The 21,397-nt window shown below is 48.6% G+C and overlaps 8 protein-coding genes across 8 annotated transcripts; 5 read left to right on the top strand and 3 right to left on the bottom strand.

Annotated features, from left to right (window-relative positions):
• Nucleotides 1-182: 182 nt before the first annotated feature.
• Nucleotides 183-5,404, bottom strand: N7500_005816 (Armadillo-like helical; the record flags this gene model as incomplete). Its single annotated transcript, XM_056676960.1, has 7 exons — nucleotides 183-1,001; nucleotides 1,063-1,694; nucleotides 1,753-1,893; nucleotides 1,945-3,233; nucleotides 3,285-4,263; nucleotides 4,314-5,242; nucleotides 5,301-5,404. The coding sequence occupies 7 exons, from the start codon at nucleotides 5,402-5,404 to the stop codon at nucleotides 183-185; spliced, it is 4,893 nt and encodes a 1,630-aa protein (XP_056531960.1).
• Nucleotides 5,405-5,778: 374 nt separating this feature from the next.
• On the top strand, nucleotides 5,779-6,449 carry N7500_005815 (protein transporter TIM23; the record flags this gene model as incomplete). The annotated part of the gene is made up of 2 exons (XM_056676959.1): nucleotides 5,779-6,372; nucleotides 6,426-6,449. 2 exons carry the CDS (start codon nucleotides 5,779-5,781, stop codon nucleotides 6,447-6,449), a joined length of 618 nt encoding a protein of 205 aa, XP_056531959.1.
• A 1,457-nt stretch (nucleotides 6,450-7,906) lies between these two features.
• N7500_005814 (Zn(II)2Cys6 transcription factor) lies at nucleotides 7,907-9,754 on the top strand (the record flags this gene model as incomplete). Its single annotated transcript, XM_056676958.1, has 1 exon — nucleotides 7,907-9,754. The coding sequence occupies one exon, from the start codon at nucleotides 7,907-7,909 to the stop codon at nucleotides 9,752-9,754; it is 1,848 nt and encodes a 615-aa protein (XP_056531958.1).
• A 266-nt stretch (nucleotides 9,755-10,020) lies between these two features.
• On the bottom strand, nucleotides 10,021-11,238 carry N7500_005813 (uncharacterized protein; the record flags this gene model as incomplete). The annotated part of the gene is made up of 5 exons (XM_056676957.1): nucleotides 10,021-10,586; nucleotides 10,648-10,752; nucleotides 10,805-10,847; nucleotides 10,898-11,009; nucleotides 11,054-11,238. The coding sequence occupies 5 exons, from the start codon at nucleotides 11,236-11,238 to the stop codon at nucleotides 10,021-10,023; spliced, it is 1,011 nt and encodes a 336-aa protein (XP_056531957.1).
• A 2,518-nt stretch (nucleotides 11,239-13,756) lies between these two features.
• N7500_005812 (putative protein kinase) lies at nucleotides 13,757-15,711 on the top strand (the record flags this gene model as incomplete). Its single annotated transcript, XM_056676956.1, has 2 exons — nucleotides 13,757-14,544; nucleotides 15,519-15,711. The coding sequence occupies 2 exons, from the start codon at nucleotides 13,757-13,759 to the stop codon at nucleotides 15,709-15,711; spliced, it is 981 nt and encodes a 326-aa protein (XP_056531956.1).
• A 1,192-nt stretch (nucleotides 15,712-16,903) lies between these two features.
• On the top strand, nucleotides 16,904-18,476 carry N7500_005811 (lipase family protein; the record flags this gene model as incomplete). The annotated part of the gene is made up of 3 exons (XM_056676955.1): nucleotides 16,904-17,225; nucleotides 17,278-17,431; nucleotides 17,489-18,476. The coding sequence occupies 3 exons, from the start codon at nucleotides 16,904-16,906 to the stop codon at nucleotides 18,474-18,476; spliced, it is 1,464 nt and encodes a 487-aa protein (XP_056531955.1).
• A 495-nt stretch (nucleotides 18,477-18,971) lies between these two features.
• Nucleotides 18,972-19,265, top strand: N7500_005810 (uncharacterized protein; the record flags this gene model as incomplete). Its single annotated transcript, XM_056676954.1, has 1 exon — nucleotides 18,972-19,265. One exon carries the CDS (start codon nucleotides 18,972-18,974, stop codon nucleotides 19,263-19,265), a length of 294 nt encoding a protein of 97 aa, XP_056531954.1.
• Nucleotides 19,266-19,429: 164 nt separating this feature from the next.
• N7500_005809 (FAD-binding oxidoreductase) lies at nucleotides 19,430-21,038 on the bottom strand (the record flags this gene model as incomplete). Its single annotated transcript, XM_056676953.1, has 3 exons — nucleotides 19,430-20,619; nucleotides 20,687-20,781; nucleotides 20,836-21,038. The coding sequence occupies 3 exons, from the start codon at nucleotides 21,036-21,038 to the stop codon at nucleotides 19,430-19,432; spliced, it is 1,488 nt and encodes a 495-aa protein (XP_056531953.1).
• Between the last annotated feature and the right edge of the window lie 359 nt (nucleotides 21,039-21,397).

Here is a 21,397-nt window from a genome sequence, read left to right as displayed (position 1 = left end):
TAGAATAGTGTAGAGTGCAAGAGATTGAAAAGAGTGTGGAGAGAAGCGATACAAGGTCTTAAATAGGAACTGTCAAAAGAGACAGTGAGGGAAGGGGCAAACTCGCAAGGCAAACAAGATATAGGATATTTCAATATTCTATCTAATGTAGTGATCTGTTCATTTTCGATTGACATTTCATCTCAGATTGCCAATCCAGCTTGGATTCTCGATAACCAATCCTCATGGATTGACGACAATTTGCCTGCACTTAAGAAGGATTCGAGAGATGCACGGAAGGCATCTGGTTGCACCCGCAAATCCTCTCCCTGGAAGACTTGTGAACTGAGAGCAGAAGAGATAAGAATGACACGGAGACCTAGATTGAAGATCTCGGGCTTTGAGACCCAACCAAGAAGTCCATCTGGCTCTTTCCCAGAACCAACTAGAGAACAGAGATGTGTTAATCCGTCATAGGCCCAGACGGAAGTTTCATCCAAGGAGAGCTTATTGTACGTCGAGCGAGTCAACCGTACCAGAGCTCGCGACCAAACCTCAACCTCCCGCACATCATCAATAAACAGATTCTGTTTTTCCTCAACGAAGAGGACAGTGCTTTCTTGGCGATAGTCGGCAATCTGGTCAGACACGGCAACCAAGTGACTGCGTTCGTCAGATCCACTGATCCGGGGCTCTTGGCCCGTCAAATATCGAAGAACTCGTTGCCCTAGGAGTGCGGAATCTGAATAGTTATCAATGATGAAATTGGCAAGCAGCGCACTTGCATTGAGAGGCGCCAGAGTCACATCTGCGTCAGGTGAGACGGTTGAGTGTGACAAAATCCAGGAAGCAGCTGATGCAGCGACATCACGAATTTCGTCATCGTCATCATTAAGCATGTCATAGAGGACCAGATAGACATCTAACAACACTGCATCCACGCATGGCTGCGCTCCGGGTGATCTAAGAGCCCGTGAAAAGCTAGCAACAGAGGTAGCTGCAGCAAAACGGGTTGTGAACTCCTAGGCATTGAAATAAATTAGCTCCATAACTCGATCACAGAACAAATGCCACAAGACTTACCGTCTCCTCGCTCAAGGCAGAGCGAAGCTTGATAGTCCAGTTGCGGAGATCGCCTTCAAATGAAGACGCAGCTGACTGATCAACAGACCGCCGGATGACCAGTAGACAGCCTCGAAGTCGGAGCTCGGCGTCCGTTGCCTCTCGGTTCCAGGTGGTAATATGTGTTTCTGGGCGGAAGTTATTTGTGATAGCATCCCATGGAAGATCCATGCTTAACACAGAATCGAACTGTGAAGATATCGAGTTCTCCATGATAGATGCCAAATTGGACGCGGCCATTGTCTTCACATCTGGTACACTATCTCCCAAGATCACAGACGAATACAAGTTAGCCAATGGCCATCTGTATCTTTCGTCTTCGCTAATTGACGCGTGGAGCTGCTCCAAAATCCAACGAGCGACATCTGCGTCGAATTGCGATACTCCATTGAAGAATGCTGGGAGTTGCTCCCACTGCTGAGAAATCAGCATTTTCAATGTTGTACACCAAGCAAGGGCTCTTCTAAGGAGGGCAGATGCTCGGACAGTGCTTGAAAGGTTCCATCCTGCTTTAGAAGAGTCGAAAGCAAATGTCAACATCGCATCGACGTCGTGAACCTCGAACATCTCGTTGATGAAAGAAATAACTTGGTCTATAGATTGGTAAGTTTAAGTTCATGGCTTTATTTCCTCAGATAGATGTCCACTCACTTTCGCTCTGTGCCTGGATCGCCCGCTCCAGGGTGCCATTGAGAATTTCAACAAGCTCCCCTGCCACAGTCGGCGATTTTCCAACACGGAACAGGACTTCTAATACAGTGCGCAACGTCGCAAAAAGTAAATCGAGGTTTGCTGCAAAAAAAATTAGCTTGAGTATTATTGTGGGCTGTTAAATGTACTCACATGTCCAGAAATCGTCGGTGGTGAATGAGTATCGACGAAGAGCATATCGCACACACAAGGCAACGCCATGAACATAATTCTCGGTAACCTTTAAGGGAAGTTTAACAAGAGTGAATAAATCTTCCGGGATATGTTGTCGAGTGAGCAACGACGCATATACACGAGCTGCGTGCTCTCTAACACCCCAAACCGGGCTACTCAGGTGCCCAATAACCAGTCCGCGTAGAATCTCATCGGTAGGATCATCCAAGGTGGGGACTTTGTCACCAACGAGTTCTAGCGCAGGGAACACCCGCTCAGTGATGATTTCAGTGCCCTCGGCCGCTTCACCCTGCGTCGTTGTAAGAAGGCCAGAGAGCAATTCAAGCAGACCAGGGTACTTGGGGAATGTGATCCGGGATCCTGGCTCTGAGCCAGAATCTCCTCCAAACCCAGGTCCGGCGCCTGGAATTACACGACACATTTTTGTGAGTAGGGCACGGAAGAGCATCAGTCCTGAGTTGCGAAGGGCCCAGATTGGCGACCCTAGACGTTCGGCGGACAGTGTCAGTGCTTTCATGATGAATGGCTCGGTATGTGGTGCAAGCTTTGCGTTGGTGAAAATGTCTTTCAGGCAATTCATCGCATGAACCTGGGGCAGTTCTAAGTACTGTCTTTCTTTGTCGTACTCCACGGGAAGGGATGAGATCTCGTGGAGTTCATTAATGGCCTCGCTAAAAAATGGAGTTCCGGGATCTGAGCCAACAATACCTGTCACCAATGCAGGCAAGCCAGCGGACCGACGGGTGAGTTGAGACGCAGAGTCAAAGATAGTGGACTTAGCTTCCTGGTACCAGCTCCTGGGAAGTTCTCGAATTGATGGATCTTTCGAAGAGCTGCATCTTTGACAGCACGTGGCGAATGTCTGTGACACATTGGAAAATGCACCTCTATGGCGGAGTTCGGCCAGCTGTGTGAAGCTCACACCTCCAATGTTTGCAAAATCCGTCAAATTGAGACCCTGGTCGCCACTTGGTCCATAACTGGTGTTTATCAGAGTGGCATGGAGCAAAAGACTTGCTTCGCGAAGAGATCTCCAAGAATAAGAAAGGGCATCCTTGGGTCCCACATCCAGATCCTCGGTAGGCTCGTCCGAATGACCTTCGGGCGAGTCAATACACAGCAAAGGCTTTGCCTCGAGCCAGATCTTATCGCAAATTGCAACAATACGGTCATGGATAGACCGCCAAGCAGCGGATCCCGACCCGTCAGATATCAGGGAATGGAAGCTTGGCATGAGGACAATATACCTGGAATTGCAATCAGCGGTATTATCTCAAGTACGGGCCAGCACAACATACCTAAGACCGGACGTATAACCATGAAGTGGCGCCTCACGCATGACGGAGTTAAAAAGGGTCTTTGAATCCAGAAGACGTTCCTCAAGCTTTTTCAAAATAGTGTCAACAACTGATGCCTTAGTTGTCCACCAATCAGAAGCCGGTCTACCGGAGTTTGCTGGTAGGGCTGCGCAAAATATGATGTGGTATAGACGAGCAACAGTATCAGCATGATCGGCCCTGCTCGTGTTACTGGCAAGGCTTTCCGCTCGGGTGATTGCATCTGTCAGCCGCATGCCTGCAGTTGACTCCTGGTTTGTCTTGTTTTGCAATCCGTTGAGCAGAATCTCCCGAGGACACAAACTCAAGATCGAAAGCGATGTTTGACGAACTTCCTCGAATGGATCTAGTAGGAGATCAATCAACAATCGGAGTAGGTGAGCATCAAACACTTCAACCTGAACTTTCCAAAGGTTCTCCATCTCTGATTTTTGAAGTTTAACCTCTATCCGGGGATCAAGACCGGAGTCTAACAGGAGCTTCAGAGCTTTCAGAGCGGTGATGTGGCGAGGATATGAGGCAGCCAGACGCAAGTCATTACCTAATAGCTTAAGGTATGCTTTAAGGAACTCTGTAGTTTCAGTTTCGTTTCTGACCTGGCCTTGAGCTGACTTGAGGAGTGTTTTCTCTGTCTTTTCGGCAACATCTTCATCTTTGACAATGCCACCCCTAAGGCGGACAAAGAATTTGCGTGTCAGACTCAGGACCTCTCCTCGGGTATGTGCGTCAGATTCCGCATGCATGGAGGGTAGTCCTCGAAGGATAGCCTTCGTTGCCCCCACCGTAAATGGCTTGACCGTGGAGAATGCCGTGATCAACAGCGAGAGAGCCGCAATACGGATATTGGGCTCGCGGTGCAGGAGAAAGTTGCCAATAACGTCGCTTTTCATGATCAACACCTCATTTTCGTCGATTTTTGATTTGCCAAAGTTGAAGATATCTGCGCATATCAGCAAACATCAATAAATCCAGAGTCACAGGGCGACTCACAATCTTCATGAACCAAGTTTATTTTCTTGCCGATCTGCAGAGCAGCGAAAAGAACCATATACTCTGCCTCAGGCGCATCAGTCATATCACCTTTGAGAAGGCTCTTGACTGGGAGGGTTTCAAGGAAGATCTTGAAGCCATTGGGGTCAATGGTGAACAGAGGCTGCAGGAGCCTATTAGATACGTCTTCCAGCGTTTCTATGTTTTGTAATGCCGTGCGTCTTGCTGGAATTACCCACATCGCTGACAGCTTTTCTGGCGAAGTTTCAGCCTTCATCTTCTGGATCAACATTGCCAGCAAGTTGCCAGCAGCTACAGCCATGGTTCTGTTGTTGGTTTGGATCAAGAGCCCCAGGACAAAGATCCTTGCTGCTAATTCATCGGACAGGCTTCCAGATGCAATGTCAAAAGCGAGACCTGGTTCGCCTAGGGACAGAGTCTCATGATCATTGGCGAAGAGAGTCGGCCATCTATCTGTGTTCTTCAAGAGCCACTGGCGAATCAAGGGGATAAACTCGCTGGGTAACAGAGCATCCTTTCTAATGAATGTCTCGAGAAACACTAGGGACCCCTTAAGTCGTGATTGAGGCTCCCCAAGCACAATGCTAGGAGCTATAGCATTAATAACTGCAGTCTGGAGAGCTGCTCTTGTCTCTCCTTCGTGATTTTTGGCTAGGATGGCAATGATTGAGGCGAGAAGCTTTTTAACTGGCTTCGGTTTGGCGTCTTCATATCGAGTCAAACAAATGTTGAATATTGACAGCCACGCTTCTTGTGAGAAAATCAATTGCTTAGTCGCTTCACATTGTGACTTTGTGGCCGCATCAATAAAAGCAGAGGCAGCGTTGCATGCCTCTGCAGAATGAGGTGGCGAGATAGATGCTGTCGATAGCGTGTGAACCAACGACTGCCATACCCGGTTCACGTTTCTTTAGAAATATTAGAACAAATTTGGTTATTAAATATTCAAACATGTACATCACTTACTCAGTCTCTTGGCATGTCAGTGTGAATTTCACTAATGGCCCTTTGGCGATATCTCGGAGAGTTTTCTCCGAGAACAGTTGCACATTCTGCGCAAGGTCTTCCATTTCGGTTGATACAACACGTTGCACCTGACGTAAATCATCAACCGTCATAGCTCCCAATTATACAAGCCTCGATGTCTTGGAAACGGTCTGCGCGAAAGACCTCCCCGAACGATTAATTTTTATGCTCCCCGCGATGCCTCAGGCGCCAAGTGATAAAAGTGGGATTCCGTATCGGGTAAAGCGCATATCCTTCGGCCAAACTCTTCTCCGTTGGATCGCCGGAAGTCACGGGACCGAAGTTTTTGCTGTTCCGATGCCAGTGGAGCTGGGAACACAGGGTCATCAACTTCTTTTCCAGTCATCCGCCCGTGCCTTCTACTTGGGTCTTTGTAATATTATCTCCTATCCTCTATCTTATCACACCTCTTTTCACAATGTCGATCTGGGACTCCCTCAGCGGCCGCAAGCAAAACCAAGGGCCCGAAGCCTTCGACCCTTCAAGCGCGCAAGATGCTACATCCTTCCTCTCCGAGGTCGCTATTCCCGATCCCTCTCGCCTCCATCCCCTGGCTGGTCTGAACCAGGATACCCTCGACTACCTCTCTCTTGATGACTCCGCTCTTGATAACCTCCCCGGCTCCCGATCAGTGCTGCCATCTCGAGGATGGTCAGATGACCTTTGTTATGGTACCGGAACTACCTACCTCGTTGCACTCGCTACTGGAGGTGCATGGGGACTTGCAGAAGGATTGAAAAAGACACCAGCTACGGCAGCGCCGAAAATTCGTCTCAATGCTGTACTCAACTCGGTTACCCGTCGCGGTCCCTTCCTCGGAAACTCGGCTGGTGTTGTGGCTATGGTCTACAACGGAATCAACTCCGGCCTCGGAGTCGTGCGAGGCAAGCACGATGCATCTAACAGCATCGTGGCCGGCGCATTGAGCGGCATGGTCTTCAAGAGCACACGCGGACTCAAGCCCATGATGATCTCCGGCGGCATTGTGGCTTCCATTGCTGGTGCCTGGGCTGTATGTATATTGTTGTGATATGCTCTGTGACTTTGCTAACTGTGACTCTACAGGTGACACGAAAGGCTTTCTTCTAGATTGCTAGTATGGCAATTTTATCCTTCTCCGCTTCTTGGTTATCCGATTTTCCATACCCTCCCTCCACGCCACCCTTTAACGACATTGGCGGTTGACGATTAGCCGCCTCGCTTTGTCTTTCCATCTGCGATGTATTACAACTATTTTTTTATTCCCCCTGTGGGTCTCTTCACTCCGGCGCTTCAAGCATCATGTTTCGCATTTATGCGTGGGTTGGGAACGGGATGTGCAACTGGGTTTGTACTTTGTATTTCTTCTGTGTACATAGAAAAGTCTCTTGCATACCTGCGATTAATTGGCTACGGCGCTTACAAGTGTCTGTCAGTAACGTATTTTAATGCTGCTAGTGACTTCCAATAGACAATTTCTCATACATCCTTGACCCATTATAATGAGCGAGCTTCACACTCCTACTGACATTTTGGCTGCAACAACATTCATTGGGTGGGCTTGAGGTTCGGACCTAATGCCACCAGAAAATGCGAGGTTGTTCGGCCAAATTTTTCGTGGACGGTACCCCAAACACCTGTGTTTGCCTAACCCCGTCACATTGCTTCCGGTCCGAAATTTTCAAATTACATGCGATCCTCTCGCTTATGGCTATTGTGAAGGGAAATCTTGCCCCCTACGAATCTCCCAGGTGTATGAATTAGCGGAAACATGCTGTCGGTTCTCGTCCGGAAACCACGGCCTTGTCCAGGGCGAGGGTGAGATGTTTGCTCCATTTGCTCGGAGTAAGAATATTACGACAGTCTCTGCATTGCATTCACTGCTGGTATCACTTTTGGAAAAATATTCAAGTTATCGCGGGGTATGCGAAAAGTTGGGCTATGACAACTGCCGTGCTTTATACAACATACCCGGATCTCCGAGTGATATAGCGCAACGCCATGTGGTCAATAGGAAGAGCTGACAGGACATATTGATAAACAAGGCAGTAGAGCCACTCGTTCACCAAGTCCGAGTATGAAGCTTTGCTACTTGACTAACGAGGATCGGTATGCTAGGGAGGACTATAGTTCAAAGCCAGGATTCATCTAGGCGAAAGCTCTATACGCTGTAGTAATATATATGTGGGAGGTCCTCCGGTATCATTGTAAACCAATAAAAAAACTTCAGTTCAAGCTTTTCGATTTCATTGAAGCTAGTAAGAAGATGATACGAACTGTTGGAAAATGTTATCGCTTTGATATATATATATGGAACATTTGGTCACCTTGCGTATCAGACACCCTGGAGGTAAAATTTTTCTCTTCCCAGGGAAATATACTCAAACACATGTTCATTTGCTAGCGCAAGGACACCGAGTTGTCTCTGGTACATTTTCAAGATATTTGCCAGCCAACTTAGGCGTTCATGTGGCGTCGATTAGGGACCGGCTACTGCCGACGGGGCAAATGGGGAATAATTTTGGTCACCCGCGCCAGGCCTTTCACACTTCTTCAGATCCTTGGCAATGCCAGATATATCGTCAGATAATACAAAAGTGACCCAACCACGCACGAAGACTTTCACTGGATGTTGGACTTGTCGAGATCGTCGAGTAAAGTGCGATGAGGAACACCCTCACTGTCGGCGGTGCCGGCGGAATGGCTGGGTATGCAAGGGGTATGATTTGCGCCTAGGATGGTCTCCAATTCCCGGAGGGCGCTCTTATCGACGCACATTGCGATCACCAGCACCAAACGTGGGCCATGGGCTGTCATCTGCCGCTGTGACGGCACTACTGGCTGAGTTAGATGGATGTTCGGGGGAAAGCTGTGCCAAACAACGAGGACCATTCTCGGTGTTCTCCATTTTTTCAAGTCCTAAGACTCAAGATATAGGCAGTGGTCTACTCAAACCGGAAGATGCATTTCCAAGGCAGCATGCACAAGATACACATCCTACATCGTCGGAATTGATTAATTCACCAGTTGGCGACAGATATGGTCTGCTTTCGCCCAGACCAACATGGGATAGGTCGTCGCCTGCTGCCGCACCGTCCCCATTTGAAATCTACCAGGAATCATGCACAGCATTATCAGAGCCTAATATTCGGGTTGATGAAATCCCCATCAACACAATTGTCCATGCCATTCACCACGAAACTCCACAAAATAGGATCTCAGAACCAAGTGACTACGGCAGACCTGTATCAAACATTCACAGCGATGGGACTATCCTCTGGGATTCCATGAGTCCATTGACTCTTCCAAGAGCAGAAATAGAGTTAATCCACTATTGGGTTGTTTTCCTCAGTGGAAACATGCTCCTAATCGACACCCCGGACAATCCCTGCCGGACAGTATTCTTACCTCTAGCCCTGAAAGGCCTCGAAGCCCCGTCAACAGAGTCAAACATTCATCTCTCAATTTTCCACGCCATTTGTGCCTCTTCCGCCTTCAGTCTCTCCCACCTTCGCCACGATTCGCGGTACCACTCCATCGCCGTTCACCATGACCAGCTGGCTCTGCATCATTTGCGAGGAAGCCTGCAGCGGGATAGATGCCTAGATGAACCCACATTAGCTGCAGTCCTCGCCTGCATCACTGCTGAAGCTATGTCGGGTCGCCGCAGCCGATGGAGAGCACACGTGGCTGGATGTCTTGGCCTCCTAGAGAACGAAGTCTATGGTGACTGGATTCAAAATCCGACAGCTGCTAGAATGATCCAAAGTTACTTGGCTCTTTCGTCACTATGCAGTCTTACTGTGCCAAAACGGCTCATGACGCTCCTCAATGGCCCCTCCAATTCCCACCACTACCTAGAACAATCTCATGGAGTTACAACATCACTGGTCCAATTCCTCGCTCGAGTCACCGCACTTGTTGAGTCCAAGACACAGCTACCTATTGATGAACTAGACCGACTCGAACTCCAGCTTTACTTGAACTTTCCATCCCCGTGCAACCCAGACGCCCCGGGTTCGATCGTCGTCCAGCATGCTCTCACCTCATTTTACTATGCGATAATCGTATACTTCCGCCGTACCTTGCGTGGCGCAAGATTGAGCGACGTACAGGACCTGGTCGAGAAAGCAATCTGCGAGCTTGAGTCTGTCGATGCACTCACGCGTGAAAAGGGTGGCCATTCGTATAACTGGGCAGGTTTCGTGATTGCGGCTGACTGCGAGCGGCCTGATCTGCGAGATCGCATGTTAACATTCTTTGCCGGCAAAAGTCGACGCGGGATCCAGAATATTAACGTATTATGCGAAGTCGTTCAAGCCCTGTGGAACCGGCGGGCGGAAGCTGGATCGCACGTCGATATACAGTGGCAGGATATTGCAAGGGAAGCTGATTTTGATATCATGCTTGTTTGAATATGGAATCATACATGCAATCATCAATGCACCTATCAATGTTACAACCGTGTACATATATTAGGGCCCACAGAACAAGGAGCCAAGCCATGTGTTCAGGTGGAGCCAAAGTGGGTACTCGACCCTTTCCCCAGATACTATCAGGACGATACTATCAACATCCGTCTCAAATATCTCCAAATGAAAGTCACCGGGAAGCTCATTTGCATTAAAACTCACGAGCTGGCGTCCATTGAAACCGTCAATACGTCAACATATCCCCTTGTTCACAGAATGGCCAGTGCGTTAGGAGGGCTCGCGACAGCACCAGGGAAATTCAACGGGGACGAAGTAAGCAAGAAAGAATACTGCCTACTAGCCCTACAAGCATGAGCTAGCGCTTGAAAATCCCAAAGCTCACCAAGCGGAATGCCCAACAAACTAAGACACCACTGATGCAGCACAAGCTTATGGGTAGGTTGCTCAACACCATCGATGACAGGTGGCATAGCCTCAACAGCGATGTTATCACTAGCAACGGCGGCGAAATGCTGATCCCAGAGCCATCGCGCCATCTCCTTACTACCCTCCAGCCCACACATATTAGCATTGCTCATCGCAGCGCCCTGCTCAGCGCCAGTCATTTGACCCAGCGACTCTGTTACGCCGAATCGGACGAGGAGGATATCCCCTACTCGGAAGGTTACCCCTTGCCAGGCAGCCACTGCTTCTAGATCGCTGGCCCCAATGCGGAAACCGGAGAATTGGTCGTAGCTTATCCCGTGGATCTGCGCGTAACTCTTGAAGTCGATCAGTACGCCTCGGCCTGTCACACAACCGCGTTGTTGCCAGTCTGGTTTTCTGCGTTAGCCGTTTTCGGTGTTGGGGTTTGAGTTAGAGTTCAATTCTCTTACGGTCTAGTGTTGGAAGACACTCGGCAGATTTGTAGGTCTGGAATGCCTCGATTGTCGGGTTCGCTCTGTTGTAAGCGAGGCCGGTTGGGAGGTGCATGAAGTGAGCTGGGCTTGGAGTCAATTTATTTTTTCCAAAATCTAGAGTTCTTAGACGCACCGAGACTATCCCATTGACTACTAGCTTGGGTATTGAACTCGACCTGAAATGAATTAGTTCTGGTGGATATAAAACAAAATGGCTGCCGAATACCTCATCGTCAAACCCGAAGTGGCTGCCAGATACTGGATCCTCCAGTTTCATGACATTGTGACGGAGGCTCTTTCGAAAGAACCCTGGGATTTTGATGCTTCCAATGGGCCAACTAGCGGTGTTAGGATCATGTCTTGGAGATAGTGAAGGGAATACCACTTTAGAGAAACAGACACGCCCTGGCGGACCTCCGCAACAGCATCCTTGACGACTTCTGGGGTGAGTAAATTCAGTGTTCCTAGAACATCTTTCTTGCCGTCTTTGTCAAATATGCCCCATGCACAACCTTGCGGCATTCCCTCGACAGGAGGGAGATCGTCGAAATTCGGAAGGGATGTCATAGTATATTGGATAAAAAGAAGGTCTGATTCAGCTGACTCAAAGCCACACAGCCAGCAGATCGTGTGTTAAAATGGCCTGTCACCCTCCCGAGTACTCAGTCGGGGGATTTTCGTAAGATCGAGATGAAACAAGAGCTCGATTGTTTTGAATATGCCCGTCCGATTGTCAGATCCGCGTGAGCTTGGGTTTTGCTTTTAATTGCCTCAATGTGTGACTGCCCAGGTGCCCAAGTGCAGCGTTCAGCGTCCCGAAGGAGAGATTGAATTCAACACTTGCCTCGATAGTGCCACCTATTTTTTCCATCTTCCATGTTGCGAAAATAGAAATTCTAGGTTACAAAAGAGGCTGTTCCCGTCCTACCTCGGGCGGCGCAGGACTAAAGCCAGCCCTAGATGATGTTGCGACAGGGCACACCCGATTGGGAGCGAGGTGAACTGTTTCGACCTGCCAGAGGATGTGGACCGCTAGATTGGCCATACTTCTGCGCTATAGACGGACATTTTCTGTTCATGTACCACTATTGCAAGAAGGCCCCGCTTTATGCCAGGGAAGGCCCAGCCATTATCAATATCTATGATGGGGTTGTAAGCTATGCTGGGTGGACCAAAATGTGTACGCCCTCATGGGGGCACTTGCGCTAGTTTTGAAGTGGTTCGCAGCGTCTGAGCAAGTCTAGTCTTGCAAACTATATGGGGGAGAATAGCTTCATTCGAATGGACTCAAATGGATCAACCCGTATTTTCGACTGATATGAAAGATGTATATGTTTACACGTCTATCAAGCTAGTTAGCACCCGTCGGACCCAGAGACGCACTTTGTGTGAAAATGATTGATGAGTTCGCAAAAATTCACCTGGTAAATGAGAAGGACGTCGCAATGGCCAACTCTTTATTCCGTCGTGCCGGTGATAACACGTGTAAATTTCGATCGAAATTCCAGCATTTTTGCTGAGGCTCAAGGTTCACCATATAGAAGCCCCGCCGTGGTCTGGCCGAGTCGGGGTTAACGGGTCGGGTTCGTACGTGCCGATCCATTCCCAGCCACTTTATTCAGCCAGCAAATTGATATGGCTCTGAGATTGGACAGAGTTCTGATCGACGAGATTATTCAAGCGCTCCATCCCCCGAGTTGCATCTGATGTACGTAGTACTCCGTAGTTAACTGTGGCCTTGACGGTAGAAAGAGTGGAGGAGATCTCCAATCCCAACACCCTGAGTCATTTCCCGCCCAAAGTCTCGCTTGAACCGTTGCGGCTGCGGCGGAAGAGGTGTGGGATGGCAAGGGGGCACTATGTACTCCGTACATATGTTTAATTAATTGAAGGGGCTGTATGGCACGTTGACCGGGCGGCTGATTCCAAAGAATGAGACACAACGGGATGGACCGGGGCCACGTCAACTCTCAGGAATGGAGAATGGCCTGCCTTGTCGGTTCGTATTTGTCGAGTCAAATTGTGTATAAATTATATCGTACAGAATGCCGTGTTGGATGTTGTCATACGGTCAGTAGTCATGCCAAGGCGGAGGATCGCATAGTGCATCAATTTTGGGTTCGGGGACAAGCCACCGCGATAGCTAAAATTAGTATCTACATATGTACCGAGTACCGGCAGCCATGACGCGTTTGGCTCCTACATGACTGCAGATAAAGCAATTCGGGACCCAGCCGCCAAATTATGGTTGACAAGGCCCGAGAGCAAGGGTTGAACACCGAGGTATGTAGGAAATGGGAAGCTTACAGCGTATGTACGCGGTAGGGAGTATAGATATGATCTTCGGTTGGACAAGATACTATACTTGAAGAGGCCCACAGAAAAGTGCAGATGATAGACATATCACCTTCCCTTTTGGGAACTAGAGGATACACTCTGAGCAAACATCTTGGGGCTTACGGTATCGACACTGTACAGTGTATGAAAAGATAGAAACGAAGATGAGTTTGCACAGATTCAAATATTGTGAAGTGCATATATATCTTAGATATGAATTAAGAAGAATATTAACCATCAACTATCATGTATGTCATAGGTATATTTTGCCGTATATTAAATTGCAAGTATAAACTCAAGTAAACCTGCGGGGGACACATGGGAAGCTAAACCATATTAGGATCGTCAGCTGACTAGCCCCGATCAATTCTGGTTTTTTTTTTTGGTTTTTTATTTTCCCTCTCGCTGCATCGCCCCAGCCATGGCGTTTTCCCTGCCTTTTTAGTGCGTTCACTCATTTTCTTTTGTTCATTTCCCCTAATCTTGCATGTGGTTTCATCTTTTTTTTTTATATACATAGAGAGGTGACCCTTAACGGGTCTTCCCACGCCAAGGCCATTTAGGTCTGGAGCCTTGGGGTTCTTATCTTTGACCATTTTATATTGATTGTTATATCTTGTGACTTGGACCCCCCACATCCCCGGAGGATAGAACTCAACGCTCCCGGTCTTCCGTTTGCGGCCGAGTCATCCCCCCTCCCCCCCAACACCTTTTCTACCTTGATATAACCGAGTTCGGTTTATCGACCATGTCAGCAATGTTTCAAGATGCAAGCGACAATGGACATACAAAGAAAGAGAATGACGGGCCTCTTTCGGTAGACCACCTACCTTCCATACTTAATGCCGAATCGCCACTGCCGTCTCTCCAGATTCGCACCGATCTGCCCAGTATTCGTCCATCCAGTTCGCGAGACTCCGACCCTTATGCTTCGACCAGTTTATCCGGAAGTTATCCACGTCGGACCCCGAGTCTTCGTGCCCTTTTCGCACTATCTATACAAAGTGCGGGCTCCTTGTCCCCGGCATCCTTCATATCCTCGCCGCAATTGAATGCAATGGGTGACATAACTCCATTGCCATCGCCAATTGGAGGAGCTGTGCCGTGGCGTAGAGCTGATGTGCCATCGTTGTCTCGTTCTTCGTCGATGGCGTCGCGCAACGGTTCTAGTATTCGTCTGAGTGATTCATCGCAGATGCTTGGGCCGCCCGTCATGTCCCGTTCGCGCCCGAAACCATACACTGGCATCGATGGACAGAGGGAGGATCCATCGGAGAAAAATGGGCCTTGTCACGACTCACCTTCAAAGCATTCTCATTCACGGAACCGCAGTCTGAGTGACTATGCGCCGCCCGGCCGGGTCTCTGTCCCTCCCCGTCCGATTGCGGTGTCAGGGAGTAACGCGCTTGGTATTGCCTCCTCGTCGAGCATAGATTCGAAGTCCAATGGCCTTCATCGCGAACAGCATCTCGCTGTCCACCGAGGTATCACATTGCCGACTGTTCGTCCCCCCCAGCCCACCTCGCAGCAGTGGCAGTGGATATAGTGACAACGAGCCCGTGATCCGTCACCCTGCTCCCCTCTCCACACCCCAGGAGATATATTCTGTCCGGTCGGTCCGCACAGAGCAGGAACGTATTTATCAGAAAGTCCGAGCATTAGGCCAAGGCACATTCAGTCAAGTCAGTCTGGCAGCACGCGTGGAACCTATCCCCGATATGCCTTTGTCGCCGGATGGGGATGGAGCTGGCTCTTTCCACGGGTTTGTGAACAACCAAAAGCTGGTCGCCGTCAAAATTATCGAGCATGGACCCGCTGGAGGCGCTGATGAGGGCCGACTGGAGGTATCACTCAAGCGCGAAGTAGAAATATTGAAGTCGGTCAACCATCCGTCCCTCGTCCAACTGAAAGCATTTGGCAGTGATGCAAAGCGTGCTTTGTTGGTTTTGGACTATTGTCCCGGTGGAGATTTGTTCGAATTTGCCACATCAGGAGGTCCTCGTATGGCCCCAGAATTGATCAGACGTATTTTTGCCGAATTAGTGGATGCTGTACGTTATTTGCATGCTAATTACATCGTTCATCGGGACATCAAGTTGGAAAGTGAGTCAGGTTTATCAAAATATTGCACACATTATACTGACCATCTCTCTAGATGTTCTGCTTACCATGCCTGCTCATGTTATGGACAATGTGCAAGACTGGCGTACCTACGACCGCGCTGTAGTCACCCTCAGCGATCTCGGCCTGTCACGACGTATCCCCGAACCATCTGAGAGCCCACTCCTGCAGACCCGATGTGGAAGCGAAGACTATGCAGCCCCTGAGATTCTGATGGGTCAGGCTTACGATGGCCGCGCTACTGACGCTTGGGCGCTAGGCGTTTTACTTTATGCCATCATGGAGAATCGGTTACCCTTTGATGTTATCCCTGGCACTCGCGGAGATCCTGCCAAACTCCGTGCCCGGACTCCGCATCGTATTGCACGTGTTGAATGGGCTTGGTATAGATATGCCGACGAAGACGAGGAATGGGACCCCGAGAAAGGCAAAGGACTTGAGGGAGCTCGTGACTGCGTGGAAGGTCTTCTCAAGCGCAACACGAAGCGCAAGTCCCTTGATGAGATTGCTGCTATGGATTGGGTGCGTGACGCTATCGATGTTCCTGGTGGCCTGAAACGAGGCGACAAAGAAGTGCCATAGAGCCGGTCTCCCATGTGCCTTGTTGTCCCGTATAGTGTTATTTTTCTTCCTTTTTCCTTGTGTGACGTCCCTTCATTCTCTTTCTTTTCTTGACTCACATACCTTTTCCCTTCTTTTCTTCCGTTTTCTTGTCTTTCACGAGGCACAATGACTGAATGAGTCATTTTGTGGATCGAATGTTATGTTTTTATGGCTAGACCGGTTTTTTATACCCTTTTTTACACCCAACTGCCTCTAGGAGGTAGGACACGGCAATACAATATTCATTTCACAATTTTCCCCTGCTTCCTTACTTCATCTTCCATCCTACCCATGTCACTCTTCAAATATAGTTCCCGGCTGCAGATATCTCAATTGACGATGGTCACAGTCAACTATCATCTGATCTTCGCATCGATGTCACACACGGAGAGCTGGAAAGATATTCGCTTCCACAATTACGTTGACTAGCATGGATCTTAAAGCTGCATGACCTTCTGTTTGGTCTTTCGCCTTTAGGCTTGCCTAGTTCGTATGAGTGCGACAGTCAGACGGACTCACGTATTAATCTTAGGTGATTCAACAAGTTGGAGCTGTGGTTCGCGACCCGGCCGTTGACAAAACGACTGCTAAGTTATCAACAGGCCAGCAAATCGATGTTTTATCTATCTGAATTTCTAGTCTTCTTACATTTTATACTTGATCACTATTTATCGAGGTTGAATCTCCGAATTTCATGACGTCAAGTGATCAACGAAATCATGTGCTCAGCTCGCCGGTTTCTTCACCTGCGACCAATCGTATTTGTTGTGCAGGCGCCCTGGGGCTGTGCTCGTATCGCTGAGCCCTCGAAGCCCCGATGGCAGTGATTTCTGCAAATCAACGTCTTCGACGCAAAGAACCTGCATAACTCCTCTTTTTTTTTGCTTAATTTGATGTATGCACAAGGACTGAGGCTATTGAGATTCTCGATGGAATAGTTAAATCCAGGCGCATTCCACTGAAACAGGACACACACACCATGGCCTTTGGACGTTCGAGTCGCTCAAAGAGACCGTCATCTCCAAGACCCCCTCCAAAACCACCACGTCCGAATCAGCGAGAGAACACAATAGGAACGCCACAGAAATATGTCTATCCGCCATATGCGTCGCCGGCGGGGGCATATTCAGTGAACACATTTCATACACCTGCAGTCCCATATCAATCAAATATGGCAATGTCTATGGTTCATCTACAACCTCAGCCAGCACCACAACCAGTCTATCCTTTCCCACCTGCTTTAAACAGTCCGCCATTGAATACTCAACCGAAACCTTCAAAATGGACGTCGTGTACGAATCTGAACCAATCAATGACAAACTTAGTATCGCATACAGTCGACAAAACCAACGCCACGATTCTTGATCTCGAAATGTTGGTCCGCCAGAGCTTGGGTGGTGGTGCAAATGTCAACGAGGCTACATCACGATTATTAGATCAAGTCATCACCTCGATCGACCTAGGGTCGTTTTGTGGGAGAGAAAATGAACTGAGTAAGTGGGATAGCTCTTCATTGTGTCAAATCATACTCATAAGTGACAATAGTTTCTGCGTGTAAGATTCCTTCCCAGTCAGACGAGAAGAAAAATCGCCGAACACAGCGAAAAGAGAAAAAGTCAACAGGGTCTGTGGATTACTTCTCCAAGGTGTACCTGTATGCCAATTCGCGATTACCTCCTCATTTAACACCACTAAAATTGTAAGACCATCTAGCCCTAATGTACTATATAACCCAACTTGCTGATTTCAAATGAAGCTATCCTCCCACATATCCCCTCCTCCAACTCGCAGCCAAATACTCGCGCCGTGTCTACGAAAAGCCCTCAGGACGTGAACGACATTCATACGTGAGTTCAGATTGGCTACAGGGCACCAAAGCCATGGTGGTCAAGTCGCTACCAATCGACGACATGAACACGATTGTCTTCGCCATACGTGGTACACAGAGCTTCCTGGACTGGGCCGTGAACGTTCACACAGCACCAACTTCTCCCGTTGGTTTCTTGGATGACCCATCCAACTGCTGTCATTCCGGATTCCTATCCGTGGCCCGAAAAATGGTTGCCCCCGTTGCAGCCAGACTACGTAGTCTTCTCGAAGAAGATCCCTCTCGCATGTCATATTCGCTAGTCTTTACCGGCCACTCCGCAGGCGGAGCCGTCGCAAGCTTGCTATATCTACACCTCCTATCCGAATCACCAGCTGTCCGGTCCGAGCTTACTCATCTCCGCGGCTGCTTTAAGCACATCCACTGTGTCACATTTGGTGCTCCGCCCATATCTCTTCGTCCACTGCAACTCTCTCCTACTGCTCGACGATCAAAATCCATATTCTTCGCTTTTATCAACGAAGGAGATCCGGTCTCGCGTGCTGACAAGGGCTACTTTCTCTCGTTGCTAGATCTGTATGTTTCACCTGCGCCGGGGTCACTACTAGCCTTGTATGATAGAAAGAAGAAATCTGCTCCTATCTATTGGAGAACCCCCTCATCCGATTTATCACTCGCTGGTCGACTTGTTCTTCTTCGTCCGCGAGACCAGTGGAGTGGCCGTCCTATTATTCTAGCACCACCAATCCCCGGTGGAGCTCCTGCCCTGCCGCCACGGGAGAACGTGGATGCATATGGGATTACGGATCGCGAGCTCCGAGGGGTGGTCTTTGGTGACCCCGTCATGCATTTTATGGACTTGTATTCTCATCGCATTGATGCCTTGGCCAGAGGTGCCGCGAGCAAGGGATCATGATGTATCACAGTACGTATCGCGATGTAGTTTACGCAGCTTATGTTTCAATATAAAAAACCACTGAGATACCCAGTACGCATTAACTGTTTTGAGTGTTGGCAGATCCCTTCACTCTTTATTATTAGTAATGCTGATATTGCTTTGGCCGTCCTGAAATACTCACGTCACCTCCATCCCAAGGTGTGTCAGTGCCGATTGCTACATTTTGAGACTATGTTCAAGTATGCCTTTGTTAACCTCGTGTCATGTATTCTTTTCCATCTAAAAGAAACAAAGGAAGGGACTAAAAGGCCAAAGCCTTTAAAGATCAATGAAAATTTAGTACTATCCAACATGAAATCTACTTCCATGAATATATAACCGTTCGTTTGGTCCTGTGCATGGATTCTTCAGATAGCAAGCCAACTTTCGAGGCGAACACACTAAAACCCCGAGTATATTATACGGTGTCCGAGCTCGTTCCATTGACTTGAGCTACAGAAAATTCCCCTCAAAATGTGTTTACAGACTTATGATATGTGGACGATGTGCAACTGCATTCAATTAGGACGAGTTCAGCGTTGTGAAGAGTTCGGCGTGCCATTTTTCAAACGGGAGCGCTGCACAGGACGTATTTTACGAGCTCTCAATATTGGCATAATTGGAATTCCCGAGGAGCGGCTTAGGCACAAGGCAGGAATGTGCTCTGAGTGCTCGGAGAAGTTGTATCAAGAAATGTGGGCGCTTCGTTGGGAATGGACGTCTCGTCAGAGTGAAGAGTGGGCGGCGAACCAGCGTGACAACGAATAGAGATACAGGTACAACGCATTGAGAGCCATGGGCTGATTATCAAAGTTAAGAAAGTCGTATTGACGAGAGGTGATTAGAAAGTTTTACAAAATTAAACTTGATTATGTCTTGATTCGATATCTACTGCTCAACGTAGTCCTGGATTTAGAAGACCAGACTGTCTGTTACAGAGACTCCTGGGAAGGACTTTCCCCCTTTATTGCGGGAGTTGGGCTCTGTGGATTCCGAAACACATTTCTTGGGTCAACTTGTTTTTTGATCTGCTGCAGTCGGGGGAGATTGGTGCCCCAATATGCCTCGGGGGCGTTGCTCATAAGAGGGTCCACATACCCCGGGTAGGCAGCGTAGGGAATATTGTCATTTGTGACGATCTTATGGAGTCCATCAAGGAAATTAACCTGCGTCTGGGATATGTGTCCAAAGAAATCGAGTGTGTAGGACTGTAGCCAGATGAGCACATCACGATGAGCGTAAGATGTAGCATTAATTGGGATGTCGCTGGTGTAACCTCCCTGAAAATCGAACAACAGAAACCAGCCCAGAGTACCCTTATTGACGGTACCGATGTAGTCAAACATTCTGTCGATAGTCTCCGGGGTCATCAGAGTCTGGGGCGTCCAAGAGGTAGATTTTGCGTAGAAATTTGTTGGGATCCCAGCACCCAACTTCAAAACAAGGTCTTCGGCCCAGTGGGCGACAATACCAAGCCAGTCATTAAAAACCAATGCCTTGCCATTTGCACCGGGAAATTTGCTGCTGAGGTTCATCTTATCATACTCTTCTTTTGTGCCAAAGAAGGTACCGCTGATTGCCATACTATGCTCGAGCACAGTGAGGGTAGATGCCATCTTTCGAGTTAAATTTGGGTCTGAAACAAAGGCCTGCCAGCTCTTGAAAAGGGCCGCCTGCTCCCTGGGACTGCCGATCTCCAAGCTGTATGCATACTGCACCGCAGTACCAGGCTCCGGCTCAGTTCGGACCTTGAACTCCGTGACAATACCATAGCCCGAGGCAGCACCTTTGATAGCCCAAAAGAGGTCCTGGTTTTCCGTGTCAGATGCTCGGACAATACTCGAGTTGGCGAGAACCACCTCAACCTCCAGGACATGGTCAAGTGCGGCACCAAATTGACGCGAAGTCGGACCCAGACCACCAATTGTGAAATGTCCCCCCGAGCCCACTTGAGGACAAATTCCGTGAGACATACTCCGACCTCCGGCGTGGTACAGCCGCTGTGTCACGTCACTCAATAAGCTTCCCGCTCCAATCGTCGCTTGCCAGGTTGTATTGTCCATGGAGAATTGTCGGAGATGCTTCAAGTCAATCGCAACGGCACCGTCTGTACCTCCAAGACCTGTCACATATCTCATGTTAGCCGCCAGTTCGAATCAATCTGCAATGAGATAATTGCAAAATCTCACCGTAATTGCCATAGCTGTGTCCTCCACTTCTGGCCTGGACTGGAAATCCGTGCTCTGCGGCACACTTGACAATGGCAGCCACCTGCTGAGAAGAGCTGTGGTCTATGAGCAAGGAACATAATGAATCATCGATCTTTCAGGGTACTCACGTGGGAAAAGTCATTGCTGCTGGAGTAACGGGAATGTTCAGGTTGTAACGATTCACAATGTGGTCGTAAAACAGATCCCCGGCGAAGGCAAAGCTTCCCCGGTCTGTCAAGGTATTCTCAAAGCATGATTTCAATGCTGCATTGGGACCAGCAAAAGGCACCGATGTAGCCCCTACTGCCAGGAGAAGAAGTTGAAGAATCATGATTGGTCCCGGCAAGGTTTGTCCAGGGTGTCTACAGAGAAGAGAGGAAAGTGCAGAGAGGCAGAGACAGGGAGAGAGAGAGAGAGATCATGAACCATGTCGCGGAGTCCAAACGGAATAAAACGAGTCAACCCAATATCAGATAAGACTGAATGATTTAATCTTTAGGACGATGAGCCTTTGCTCAGCTCATAAAATGATAACATCATCCATGGATCTCAGGCTTGGCTCATCTACATACTAAAAGCTGATCCGATTCAAAAACAGAACTGTTACAAGTCTAATCAATATGAGATCACGTCAAAGGTAACAAGTTTCAGGCATCAACAATCGGCATATTGAAAGATGGTGAAGACACC

The sequence above is a fragment of the Penicillium coprophilum genome (genome assembly GCF_028826855.1).
Source record: "Penicillium coprophilum strain IBT 35676 chromosome Unknown utg000004l_segment0_segment0, whole genome shotgun sequence".
In the NCBI taxonomy this organism is placed as follows: domain Eukaryota; kingdom Fungi; phylum Ascomycota; class Eurotiomycetes; order Eurotiales; family Aspergillaceae; genus Penicillium; species Penicillium coprophilum.
This window is presented reverse-complemented; position numbering and strand designations above follow the sequence as displayed.